The following is a 13,707-nucleotide window of genomic DNA, read 5'->3' on the forward strand; positions in this document are numbered from 1 at the left end:
GAGGGTTGGGCGGGGCGGCTGGGGAGGGGTGGCCGGTGTGGGCTGTGGCTGGGCAGCCTCAGCGCATCCTTCTCCCTCCCCAGGGGCACTCCAAAGGGCCCTACCTGGTCAGTGCGCCCCTGTCCACCATCATCAACTGGGAACGTGAGTTCGAGATGTGGGCCCCTGACTTCTACGTGGTCACCTACACGGGGGACAAGGAGAGCCGCTCCGTGATCCGGGAGAACGAGTTTTCCTTTGAGGACAATGCCATTCGGAGTGGGAAGAAGGTGTTCCGGATGAAGGTGAGCACCCCTCCCCCTGGGAAGGACTCTGCACAGGAGCCCAGTCTGCCCAGGGGCGGGGGTGCACAGGGGTTCTGCAGTTTATCTGGGGTCTCTTCTTTTGGGCTCTAGTGGAGGCAGCGGCTGGCGAAGAGTTGCCTTTAAGGCAGGATTACCTGCTGTATTTGTGTCCTGGGGCTGCAGTAGCACATAGTGGAGCGGGGCAGAGAATAACACTCACCCTCTCACTGTTCTGGAGGCCAGGAGTCTGAGACCCAGCAGGCAGGGTCCTGCTCCCTCAGAAGCTCTGTGGGTGGACCCTTCTGCATCTCCTCCAGCATCTGGTGGCTCTTCCTTGGCCGTCCTTGCTTTGCAGCTCCATCTCTTTGGTTTCTGCCTGTTGTCATGTGGCTGTCTCCCTGTGTGTATGTGTGTGTGTCTCCTCTGTTTTTTTAAATTTAATTTTAGTTTATTATTTATTTTTGGTGGCGCTGGATCTTTGTTGCTGCACCGGCTTTTCTCTAGTTGTGGCAAGCAGGGGCTACTCTCTAGTTGCGGTGTGTGGGCTTCTCGTTGCAGAGCTCTAGAGTGCTCGGACTCAGTCGTTATGGGCACAGGGTCAGTTGCTCTGTGGGATCTTCCCAGATCAGGGATCAAACCCGTGTCTCCTGCATTGGTAGGACGATTCTTTACCACTGAGCCACCAGGGAAGTTCTCTCTCTTTTTAAAAATTTGTTTTTGGTCATGCTGTATTGCATGTAGGATCTTAGTTCCCCAACCAGGGATGGAACCTATGCCCCCTGCCATGGAAGCTCAGGATCTTAACCACTGGACCGCCAGGAAAGTCCCAAGATTCCGCATTTCTGACGAAGTCCCAGATGGTGTGCACACTTCTGGTCCTCAGGCTGCACTCTGAGAAGCGAGGACATGGAGTGCTCAGTGCTTCTTGCAGCTGGCACATGGGGGCCCTTGGGCAGCCATGGCACTCATTCTAGCTGCAGTGCTGGGACCATCCCCAACCTCCCCAAGGGTTCTCACCTTGGCTTTCTCCATCCTCTAGAAACAACTGTGGCCCTGGGAGATGCCCAGTAACTTTTATTTGGCTGCGCTGTGAAGCTTGCAGGATCTTAGTTCCCTGACCCGGGCCACAGCAGTGAAAGCACTGAGTCCTAACCACTGGAAAGTGAAAGGGAAAGTATTAGTTGCTCAGTCGTGTCCAATTTTTTGTGACCACGTGGACTATAGCCTGCCAGGTTCCTCTCTCCATGGGATCCTCCAGGCAAGAATATTGGTGTGGGTAGCCATTCCCTTTTCCAAGGAATCTTTCTGACCCAGGGGTCAAACCTGGGTCTCCTGCATCGCGGGCAGATTCTTTACTGTCTGAGCCACTAGGGAAGCCCTTAACCACTGGACTGCCAGGGAATTCTCAATACCCATTTGTTTAATGAGGGTGATAAGCTCAAATGGTTCCATAAACAACTTCTCTCTGAGCTCACATCGGGCTCATGTGATGGGCTGGGTGCTTTGCTGATTCAGTTGTTTAACTTATTGTCTTTTAAAAAAATTGTGGTAAAATACACATAACTTAAAATTTATCATCTTCGCCATTTTTACAAGTACAGTTCAGGGACACCAAGTAGATTCACACTTCTCTGCAGCCATCGCTCCGTCATCTCCTGAGCACTACTTCATCTTGTAAAACTGAAACCCTGTCCCTGTTAGATACTGACTACCCCCAGCCCCTGGCAGCCTCGTCCTTTTGGTCTCTGGCTTTGATTATTCTCGGTACCTCGTGTAAGTGGAATCATACCGTATTTGTCCTTTGTGTCTGGCTCATTTCACTCAGCACGTTGTGGCATGTGTCAGGTTTTCTTTTCAAGATTGGATAACATTCCACTGCATGTGTATGAATGGACCACTCAGCCCATGGACACTTGGGTGTTTCCACCTTTTGGTGCTTGTGAATAATGCTATGAACACGGGTGTGCAAACATATTCATTCAAGTCCCTGCTTTCACTTCTTCTGGGTCTATACCCAGAAGCAGAATTGCAGGATGGTACAGTAATTCTATGTGTAATTTTGTTTTTTTCTATTTTTAAAAATTTTATTGGAGTATGGTTGATTTACAATGTTATGTTAGTTTCAGGCATACAGTTATGTGAATCAACTATATGTATACATGTATCCCCTCTTTTTTTAGATTCTTTTTTCATATAGGTCATTACAAAGTATTGAGTAGAGTTCCCTGTGCTATACAGTATGTTCTTATTTATGATCTATCTAATACGTAGTGTGTATATATGTCAATTCCAATCTTTCAATTTAGCCCTCCCCCGTTGCCCCCCTGGAAACAGGTTTGTTTTTTACATCTGTGACTCTTTCTTTTTTGTAAAAAAAAGTTTATGCGGTTTTCAAAAATTCCACGTATAAGCAGTTGTTAACTTTGCCTTACTTCTCTCAATATGACAATCTCTAGGTCCATCCGTGTTGCTGAAAATGGCATTATTTTGTTCTTTTTTTATGGTTGAGTAATAATATTCCATTGTATATATGGATGACATCATTTTTATCCATTCCTCTGCTGATGGAAACTTAGGTTTATTCCATGTCTTGGCTATTGTAAATAGTGCTACAGTGAACACTGGGGTACATGTATCTGTTCGAATTATGATTTTCTCCTAATACATCGCCAGGAGTGGGATTGCTGAATCATATGGTAGCTCTGATTTAGTTTTTAAAGGAACCTCCATACTGTTCTCCATGGGCTTCCCAAGGTGGCGCTAGTGGTAAAGAACCCGCCTGACAATGCAGGAAAAGGAAGATAGACTGTCTAACTTTTTGAGGCACATACTTAGCTCTTTTAATTCTTGTGGCATTCTTCCCAAATACAGTATTGCTCCCTTTTTACAGGTGAGGAGACTGAAGCTTGGGGAAGGTTAATTAACTTGACCAAGGTCTAGCTCAAAATAGCAGTTGTTGCTGTTTAGTTTCTAAGTCATGTCCAACTCTTTTTCAAACCCATAGACTGTAGCCCACCAGGCTCCTCTGTCCATGGGATTTCCCAGGCAAGAATACTGGAGTGGGTTGCCATTTCCTTCTCCAGGGGATCTTCCCAACCTAGGGATCAAACCCCTGTCTCTTGCTTGGCAGGGATGAATGCAAACTGCCTACAGGCTCCCTTCTGCTCTTCTGATCTCTGCCCCCCTCTCTTGGGGACAGTGCTCTGGGCCTCAGCTGACCCCCTTGACTTGGTGGCCCGTGACTTCCTCTCAGTCTCTAGGCTCCCTGAGCTCTCTGGGGGTCCTGTCCACACTCCTTTTGGCTCTTTTGTCTCTGGAGACCTTGATCCACTGCCCTCCCAGCTCTCCTCCCAAACACTCCCCTTTCCCTCCAGAAAGAAGTGCAGATCAAATTCCACGTCCTTCTCACCTCCTATGAGCTCATCACCATTGACCAGGCCATCCTGGGCTCCATCGAGTGGGCCTGCCTCGTGGTGGACGAGGCCCACCGGCTCAAGAACAACCAGTCCAAGGTAGGAGGTGCTGAGCACTGGCCCCTGGAGCCGTCTGGGTGGGCTGGCCACCCTGTGCCCCCTGACGGGCCCCCTGTTCCCCTCTAAGTTCTTTAGGGTCTTGAACAGCTACAAGATCGATTATAAGCTGCTGCTGACAGGGACCCCCCTTCAGAACAACCTGGAAGAACTGTTCCACCTCCTCAACTTCCTGACTCCAGAGAGGTTCAAGTGAGTCAGGGGGACTGGCCGGGGAGGTGGAGTGAGGGCAGCCAGGGAAGGGGCATCAGTGCCTGTCTGGCTCTGGGGCTGCTCACTGGGCCTCAGTTTCCCCATCAGTAAAATGGGAGTGTTAGCAGTGCACTGGCACACGCTGAGTGCTTGGGGAACACCCACTGCTGCTCAGCCTGTGATTTTTCATCGGCTTTGACCCAGAAGACCTCGGGGGTCCTCCTTGGTGCCTGTGCCTCCACCATACCCCAGATTATCCCTGTCCCTCCACAAAGACCTGAGTGATCACATCAGCGACAGTGCTGGGAGGCTGAAGGCTGGGGGTGATGGTGGAAATGGGAGTGAGATGGAGCCCCAGCCTCCTTGCTTACCTACCCCCATGTTCCTGCTTGGAAAGGGGATTCAGGGTGAAAAATGCTGATTTTGGAATCAGGAGATATAGCTTCAAGGGAAGGCTGGACTGTATAACCATGGGCACCCACCAGCCTCAGTTTCCTTCTCTGTAATATGGGTAAGAGTCCTAGAGACTGCATGTCCTGGATGGCTTTGAGGACAGAAAGATAGCCTACGTGGCTGAGACAGCTGCAATGTGTGGGGGTGACCTAGGCTTAGATGGAGACTAGAAGGACACTGAGGGCAAGGCCTGTGCTTCCTGGCCCACAGCTGGCCTGCCTTCTGACCCTCTGGCAGGTGGCAGGGGGCTGGTTGGCCTTCTCCCTACCCCAGTCCTGGCTCCCTCTACAGAGGGCTTTGGCCTCCTCCAGGCTGTCATTGCATTTTTTTCTTGCAGCAACCTGGAGGGCTTCCTGGAGGAGTTTGCTGACATCTCCAAGGAAGACCAGATCAAGAAGCTGCACGACCTGCTGGGGCCGCACATGCTGAGGCGGCTCAAGGCTGATGTGTTCAAGAACATGCCGGCGAAGACTGAGCTGATTGTCCGCGTGGAGTTGAGCCAGATGCAGAAGTAAGTGGCCTGCCCTGGGTCCCCTGGGCCTGTCTTCTCCCAGAAGGGCCTGAGTGGGCCTTCCTGGCCCATTGCCTGGGATGGGTGAAACGGCCTTTGGCCTTGCCCTTGCCTCCACTCAACTTGTGCACAAACTTCCTGCTTGGGGTCTCCTCTCAGATTTCACTGATCAGGGTTGGGGCTGCCAACTTTGTCCTGTCCCCCAGTAACTTGCTGGGTGATGCCAGGCCTGTGGCTTCACCTCTTGGGGCTCCCCTTGGTCTCTCTGCAACTGTGCTTGGCTGCCAGGCCCCAGCCTCCCTGCAGACCAGAGTGTCATCTTAGAGGCTGGCATGGCCAGGTGCATGCAGACTGCCTTTCCTCCTTGGTCTGTGACAGGAAGTACTACAAGTTCATCCTCACGCGGAACTTCGAGGCACTGAACTCCAAGGGGGGTGGGAACCAGGTGTCACTGCTTAACATCATGATGGACCTGAAGAAGTGCTGCAACCACCCCTACCTCTTCCCTGTGGCTGCTGTGGTAGGTCCCCATGGCCACTGTGGGAGGTCCCCCCATGGCCGCTGTGGGAGGTCCCCTGTGGCCACTGTGGGAGGTCCCCCTGTGGCTGCTGTGGGAGGTCCCCCGTGGCTGCTGTGGGAGGTGCCCTGTGGCAGGTCCCCCGTGGCTGTTGTGGGAGGTCCCCCGTGGCCACTGTGGGAGGTCCCCATGGCTGTGATGGGAGGTCCCCATGGCCACTGTGGGAGGTCCCCATGGCTGTGATGGGAGGTCCCCATGGCCACTGTGGGAGGTCCCCATGGCCGCTGTGGGAGATCCCCGTGGCTGCTGTGGGAGGTCCCCATAGCCACTGTGGTAGGTCCCCTGTTGGCTGCTGCTGTGGTAGGTCCCCTGTGGCTGTTGTGGTAGGTCCCTGTGGCCACTTTGGGAGGTCCCCCATGGCTGCTGTGGTAGGTCCCCTGTGGCTGCCACTGTGGCCACCATGATAGGGGCCCTTGACCACCACTGTGAGTGCCTGAGGCTGCCATGTTTGGGGCCTGAGATCATGGTACATGCATGTGGCTGCTGTCGGGGGTTTTCTTGAAAGAGTGAGGACCAGATGAGAAAGCCCATGTTCGGTGCCCACATGAAGAGCCTGGGACACTGGTACTCATCACCCTCACAGCTGTTCTGGTTCTAATTTAAACCCTACACGGTTTATACCTCCCCACACCCCCACCCCACCCCCAAACAGGAAGAGCAATGCTGAGTTAAGCGTGGCGGCTATGCTGTGGGTGATGCAGACTCGGGCAACCCCAGGCTGCTCTCACCACTCTGGCCCAGCAGAGCCTTTGAGCTGAGGGTCTTCCCATCTGGGAGGCTGGGTTGGCCTTCCCTGGATGTGCCCTGCAGGACTGCAGAGGGCAGGCCAGAACCTTGTTGGGAACGCCAGCTTGCCTCCAGACTGTCATCCATCCATCCACCTATGTCTGTGGTCTTGGTGGAGTGCCAGCAGTGGGAGACAGAGGCCAGGGCTGGCGAGTCTGAGCTCTGCCTGGGGACACAGTGCAGGGAGCATCTGTGTGGCCTGCTCGTATGTTCCTGCAGAGGCTGGCCTGACCTGGGCTTGGGCTTGGTGCTCAGTTCATTGCTGGACCCTCATCCCCCCTGGCCCCTGCCGCCTCCCAGACTTCTTTGGTGGAGAGCCAGAGAGAACAGGGGAGCCCCCACAAGACCCCACCTCGTGCTGTGTCTGCAGGAGGCCCCCGTCCTGCCCAATGGCTCCTATGATGGCAGCTCTCTGGTCAAGTCTTCAGGGAAGCTCATGCTGCTACAGAAGATGCTCAAGAAACTGCGGGATGAAGGGCACCGTGTGCTCATCTTCTCCCAGGTGAGCCGCCTACAGGTGGCTGACTGGCTTCTCCACCTCTCGCAGCCCATGCTAGTTGAGGGCGCAAGCTGCCTGCAGACCTCAGGGCCTGATGCTATCTCCATGTGGGTTGTGTGTCAAAAGTCACTCCTCCAGCCTTGGCATGATGCAACCAAGGAGAGCTGGCTGGGTTCCAAGTTCAAGACACTCAGGGCACATTGGCTGTGGGGACCAGTGTCCTCCCCACTACTTGACCCTCTGGCCTGCTCCTGCTGGAGCTTCTGGACAGGCTGGGACAACAGCCCTCACCCTTCACCCCTGCAGCCCCACTTCTCATGAACCAACCCAAGGTGGGGCCCCTTGGGTTGGTTCACAAGGAGCCCTGTGTTGGGTTAGTTGGCGGAAGTCCTCTCTGAAGCTTGATCCTGAAGTTGCACTTGCAGCATTGCTTTGGAGGTGGTCAGAGGGCAGGGCTGTCTAGCCTCAGAGATTTGATCATCAGTGCACTTGTTCCTTTGTCCTTTTGCACTTGTAGTATGTCAGGCTCTGTGCTAGCCACAGGGGTCCAGCTCTTGTTCTCAAGACACTTACAGTCTAGAGTGTGAGATGGAGGTAGACACATGTCTGTGACAGGAGTCAGTGATGCTCCTCAAGCCTGGTGTGAAAAATGCTGCCTGATGGTTGGACTGAGCCAGGTCCATTGCTCAAACCAGAGACTAAGATGTGGCTCTTCTGTGTACTCTGGGTAAAAGTCTGCTGGTGACAGCTGCTCCTGCCTGTAGCCCCTGATCCCACTAGGGGCCTGCAGCAGGCCGAGGGATCCGGGGAAAGCAGATCAAGCCTGTGACTGTAGGCTGGCCTGGACACTGGATCCAGAATCCCCTGTGTTCTGTTTAGTCACTCAGTTGTGTCCGATTCTTTGCGACCCCATGGACTGTAGCCTGCTAGGCTCCTCTGTACATGGGATTCTCCAGGTAAGAATACTGGAGTGGGTTGCCATGCCCTCCTCCAGAGGATCTTCCCAACCCAGGAATCGAACTCAGGTCTCCTGCATTGCAGGTGGATTCTTTACTGTCTGAGCCACCAGGAAAGCCCATGAATACTGGAGTGGGTAGCCTGTCCCTTCTCTAGGGGATCTTCCTGACCTAAGACTAGAACCGGGGTCTCCTGCATTGCAGGTGGATTCTTTATCAGCTGAGCTACCAGGGAAGCCCCCAGAATCCTCTAGTCCCCTGCTAACATAAGACATGATTCTGAACTGAGGTCTTGAGGGACCAAGTAGAGAGAACTGCACAACTTCTAGAAGTTTGCACAAAGAGAAAGTGACAGAGACAGGGCCCTGACATCCAGAACAAGCCTGCAGGGGGAGTTCCCTGGCGGTCTAGTGGTTATATCCTCACCTTCACTGCCAAGGTCCTGGGTTCAATCCCTGGTTGGGGTACTAAGATACCACAAACAGTGTGGCATGGGCAAAACTCCCACCAGAACAAAAGAAACTCCAATAAAATAAATAAGCACAAGCAGCAAGAAATGAAACAAGAATAACCTAACTAGCAAAAGTGTTAGTTGCTTAGTTTTGTCCAACTTTTTGCGACCCCATGGACTATAGTCTACTAGGCTCCTCTATCCATGGAATTCTCCAGGCAAGAATACTGGAGTGGGAAGCCATTCCCTTCTCCAGGGGATCTTTCTTACCCAGGGATGGAACCTGCTTCTCCTGCATTGGCAGGCAGGTTCTTTACCACTGAGCCACCAGGAAAGCCCCTAACCAGGGAAAGGATCTGCTTAAAATGGAAACAAAACATTTTAACAGATTAGATAAACTCTCAACACTGTTGAAGAGAACACTGATGGATGAAAACCTGGCATTGAGGAATTTTCCCAGAATGCAGCACATAAAGACAGAGATAAAAATGAGACATTGCATGGAAAACACCTTGAGAGGCTCTAGTAACTAACTATTCAATATGTATCCATAATAGGAATTGCAGAAAAATAACTAGAGAAAATGGTAAAGAATTTAGATTTAATTAGAGTCTGTAGACCTAGAGAAAGACATGTGGTCTCAGGTCTGAGGCACACTCTGGAGTACCAAGAAATATAAATGAAAACATAAATATGAAAGGAAGCCCTAGGCACATTGTAGGGAAAATGCTGCACTTTTCAGATCTTGTACCTACACAGGAATGACAATTCGACTGTCCTTAGATTGTCCTTAGATTTTATATCAGCAATAGAAGTGGCAAAAAAAAGAGGCAATATCTTCATTACACTATGGGAAAATTGCAACTGATAGTTTTATGTCTAACTAAACTATCTCTCAGGATTGATTATGGAGGATTATGGGAGCTCAGAAGGGCCTGCCTTACTCTTCTCATTGGGAGGAGTGAAATCAGGGAAGATATCACAGAGGAGGTGCTGTTTGAGTCCCCTAGGCCGTAAGGGGGTGGGAAGAAAGTCCAGGTAATCTGGGATGGTTGTGGGATACAGAGGAAGCATTGGGATATGAAGGCCCAATGGACTGGCACCAATCTGGCAAGCCTAGAATGCCAAGAGGAGGATTTGGGACTTTATTCTGAGGGGTGACAGCAGGGTGGCACATGCTCTGAGCTGTGTCTTAGGCAGAAGGCTGTGGGGCTGGTGTGGGGGATGCGGTGGCTCTGGGGGTTGAGGTTGGAAACTGCATTTTTCTTCAGAGAATGGTCCCAAGTCAGGCCTGCCTGGGTCCCACCTGTCTCCCTGCTCAGTAGGTTGCTCTGTTTCTCCCAATCTGTCATGAGGTCCCTGCCCATGGCAGGGACCCCTATGGGGGTCCCTCCTCTGTGGCAGCCCCTCAGGAATACCATGTCCCCTGCAGATGACCAAGATGCTGGACCTCCTGGAGGACTTCCTGGAGTATGAGGGCTACAAGTATGAGCGGATTGATGGTGGCATCACGGGGGGCCTTCGGCAAGAAGCAATTGACAGATTCAATGGTACCCAACCTTACCCAGGGCTTCTTGACGGGGACCCCTGTCTGTCTCTCCTCCCAGGCTAGGATCTTAGCCAGACCACCCAATTTATGGTCAGGTTAGCTACTCCTCAAACAGCTGAAGAAAGCAGTCCTGTCCTGTTCTAGTAGGTGGTAAAAAGAATTCATCCCATGGAACTTTCCAGGGGCCTGCTAGGGTGTTTAGAACTGAGAAATTAGGAGGAGGGCAAAAGGGGAGGAAAATTCCTCTGTTACTAAATGAAGCTGGTGTGGAGGGACTGGCCAGCACCCCTGGCTTCTGATACTGACACTAGCTAAGACTGCAGCTATGAGCAGGGCTGGACAGGGCCTGTCCCCACAACAGAGGCTGCTGCAAGGAGGGACAGAGCTGAGCAGCACTGCCCTAGGGGAAGGACAGAGGAAAGGGCAGGGCCACCCCAGCTCAAACTGTCTCCTGGTGATGCTGGGAGGCTGGGAGCTGGCTCTGGAGTGGAGGGAACATCTGACATGGTCCAGCACCTCTTTAGTGGGAGGTTTTCAGAAAGAGATGGAGTGGTCTTGTGGCTGCTTCCTGCCTTCCACCCTCAGAGCAGGTCTGGGGCCCTGTGGCCCCCAAACCCAAAGCAGCAATTCCTATTGCCCACTCATGTCAGAGGTAAGGCAAGTATGGTTTCAGGATGTAGACATGGTCCTAGGGCACATGGCAGTGGGAAGCATCAGGTGGATCGGGGACCTGTGTGCAACTCAAGCAGGTGCCATGGTCAGTCCCAGGTCACTTAATGAAGGGCCTGGATGGGCCTGAGACCCAGCTGTCTTGGGGCAGCGGGGACTGACCAGAGGGCTGGCCCACGCCCTGGAGCTGTGACTCTGAGTGTTCAGTGGTCACTCTGACAGCATCGCATGTGATAGCTGGGAGGGCATGAAGGATGAGCTCTGCTGACCTCCCAGGGGCCTGACCTTCAGGGGCTCTGCTGGTCTTTGCTGGCTGTTTGTAGTTTCTCCTTTGCCCCTCTGGGCTTTGAAAATCAGTTCATTCTCATTTTATCTTCCTCCTGTTGGGTCAGGGCTCGGAGCATAGCTGTGGGCTATTTGGGGCTCAGGTGGGCTGCCCTGTCTCTGCTCCATGCCCAGGGGCCCCAGGCCTCTTCTGGCTTCCGCAAGCATAGCTGAGGCCGTTGTGGCCTGAGATGGGGTCACAGTTCCTGCCCTCTCCCCGTGGTCTCCCCTGTGCCCTCCTGTCTGCCACGCCCTTGTCTCCCATCCCACCTCTCTGGGTATGCCCCTTACTCACCCTACTGGGCACCCACCTCTCTTCCTCAGCCCCTGGGGCCCAGCAGTTCTGCTTCCTCCTTTCGACCCGGGCAGGTGGCCTGGGGATCAACCTGGCCACGGCAGACACGGTCATCATCTACGACTCGGACTGGAACCCGCACAATGACATCCAGGTGTGTGGCCCCAACACCAGACCCCTCTCAGAGGGTCCCTTGCTGCCCCCGGCTCTGTGGGCGTTCCCTCTCCCCCACTCCCAGACTGTCTCAGGGCTTTACCTCTGCCTGGACCCACCTCGTAGAGTCCCAGCCCCAAGGGCCACCTGGAAGGTGAGCCCCCCACCATTGTACAAAAGAGGAAACAGCCCAGGGAGGAGAGGGGACATGTCCAAGAACATGCAGCACCCTGTGTGAACATGACCCCTGTTCTGTCCCATCACTCTTAGGATGAAGGCCATGGAGGGAGTCAGGATGAGGGGTCCCAGGACCCAGAGGGGGCCAGTTTGGGAACAACAGGAAAATAGAGGGGACAAGGCCTTTGGAGGTGGGGGGAGGAAGAGGCATTGGTGGAGGAGGGGGCACTGGAGCTGGTGAGGAAGGGTGGGAGGGTTAAGGGGTGTAGGAGCAGAGACGCACTCTTGCTGTCTCCTGCCCACCCTTCTTGGGACAGGACCAGGCACATACACACATTATATTCTTAGGGCACACATACAAACTCATGTCTCATGCACACGCATGTGCACCTGTGTACAGTTGCATACACAGACCTTATTACCCTGGGCCATTCATGTGGATGCCTGATGCACAGAGCCTCAAGCTTGTCCTCATGTCACACCTGTCCTTGCAGGGTAGCTATACCTCTCCAACAGGTGGGCTCACAGCCCCACTAGTGGTCACTCCCAGGGAGGTGCAGCCCCCACCTTGGCATGAGTGCCATCAGCGCCTTGTGTGGCTTCACTACATCAAGTGCACTGGCCACACTGCCCCTCACACCTACCCCTGCACACCTGTGATCACACTGAGTTACCCCTGCACAGGCACCCAGGCCTGTACTAGACCACACACAGTAAGGTTGGGAGTGCAGGTGCTCTGGTGCACATACATCTCCATGGGCCGTCACACAGCCCATTCCATGCAGAGGGTGCTCATGAGCTCATTCGCATGCCTCCCTCCCCCCCCCCCACCCCCTGGTGCCTGGCCCTGGGCCCCCAGTCCTCTGTTGAACCACGGGTGCTAAGCTACAGGTTGTCCTCAGGCCTTCAGCCGCGCCCACCGCATTGGGCAGAACAAGAAGGTGATGATCTACCGCTTTGTGACGCGGGCCTCGGTGGAGGAGCGCATCACGCAGGTGGCCAAGCGCAAGATGATGCTCACCCACCTGGTGGTGAGACCTGGCCTGGGCTCCAAGTCTGGCTCCATGACCAAGCAGGAGCTGGATGACATCCTCAAGTTTGGCACGGAGGAGCTCTTCAAGGATGACGTGGAGGGTGGGTGTCCTGGGTGCTGGGCATAGTGGGGGGTAGCCCTGCTTGAGACACTCCCCTCCCAGGGCACCCCCAGTTCCCAGTCCCTCCTCCTCCTGCTCCCCACTCCTGGCCAGGATGGGCAGGGCCAGGGTGGCATCTCTGGTGCTACCCCCCCAGCCCTGCAGCTCCCCATCCCCCTGTCCTACAGGCATGATGTCTCAGGGCCAGAGACCAGCCACGCCCATCCCTGATGTCCAGTCCTCCAAAGGGGGAGCCTTGGCCGCCAGCGCCAAGAAAAAGCATGGCAGCACTCCGCCAGGTAGGGCCCTCCCAGCCCAGCCCCTGTACCCTGGACGGCTGTTCCCGGAAGGAAGTGGGCCCCCAAACCCATTTTGTCAGGTTCCCTTGCCTGCTCCCCTTGGGTGCCTGCGGACCTGAGATGGAGGGGCCAAGGGGCTGTAACAGTACAGGTTCCTCTCTATGGTCACTTACTCTTCAGCTGCAGCCCCTGGCGGGGACTGGGAAGCACCATTGTCTGGAACCTGCTCTGGGTGGGGGGGGGGTCCCCTGACTCCGCATCCTGGCTGCCCCCAGGTGATAACAAGGACGTGGAGGATAGCAGTGTGATCCACTATGACGATGCGGCCATCTCCAAGCTGCTGGACCGGAACCAGGATGCCACGGACGACACGGAGCTGCAGAACATGAATGAATACCTGAGCTCCTTCAAGGTGGCGCAGTACGTGGTGCGCGAGGAGGATGGCGTGGTAAGCCCCGCCCCTCCGCGGCCCCGCCCTCACCCCATTACAAGTTCTCCATTTAAGAAACTCTGGCTCCTGGGTCTCTCCTGAGTGGCTCCTCTCCCTACCTCTCAACTTCCACCGCCCTACGCGCAGACCATGGGTGCTAATTATTCTAAGTGCCACTTTTCCTTTTGAAACTGGGAGCTTCCTAAGGGCAGGGGTGGCGCTTATTCAATTCTGTATCTCAGTGCCTGGCACAAGACCAGGGCATACTTGTGGCATGAATGAATGGTTGCGTGAATTACTGAGACAGGAGCCTGAAGAGGAAGGCCAGCTGGGGCTGGGGTGGTCGGGGAGGGCTACCTGGAGTAGGCAGGCTTTCCAGTTCTCCTTGAGCCGCTAGAGGGTGAGCCGAGGTAGAGGCAGTGAGGCCTGCGCGGGGGCG

The 13,707-nt window shown here is 54.2% G+C and overlaps 1 protein-coding gene across 1 annotated transcript in view; it reads left to right on the forward strand.

Annotated features, from left to right (window-relative positions):
- Positions 1-13,707, forward strand: part of CHD5 (chromodomain helicase DNA binding protein 5) — a 68,249-nt gene that overhangs the window by 35,786 nt on the left and 18,756 nt on the right. The window contains exons 15-25 of the mRNA XM_055583608.1: positions 84-284; positions 3,659-3,796; positions 3,885-4,006; positions 4,797-4,970; positions 5,349-5,490; positions 6,704-6,835; positions 9,672-9,789; positions 11,106-11,230; positions 12,309-12,540; positions 12,728-12,838; positions 13,114-13,286. Of these exons, the coding sequence (XP_055439583.1) occupies positions 84-284; positions 3,659-3,796; positions 3,885-4,006; positions 4,797-4,970; positions 5,349-5,490; positions 6,704-6,835; positions 9,672-9,789; positions 11,106-11,230; positions 12,309-12,540; positions 12,728-12,838; positions 13,114-13,286 (1,668 nt within the window). The remainder of the gene's footprint in view (positions 1-83; positions 285-3,658; positions 3,797-3,884; positions 4,007-4,796; positions 4,971-5,348; positions 5,491-6,703; positions 6,836-9,671; positions 9,790-11,105; positions 11,231-12,308; positions 12,541-12,727; positions 12,839-13,113; positions 13,287-13,707) is intronic.

Source organism: Bubalus kerabau, chromosome 5 (assembly GCF_029407905.1).
Source record: "Bubalus kerabau isolate K-KA32 ecotype Philippines breed swamp buffalo chromosome 5, PCC_UOA_SB_1v2, whole genome shotgun sequence".
Taxonomy (NCBI): Eukaryota; Metazoa; Chordata; class Mammalia; order Artiodactyla; family Bovidae; genus Bubalus; species Bubalus kerabau.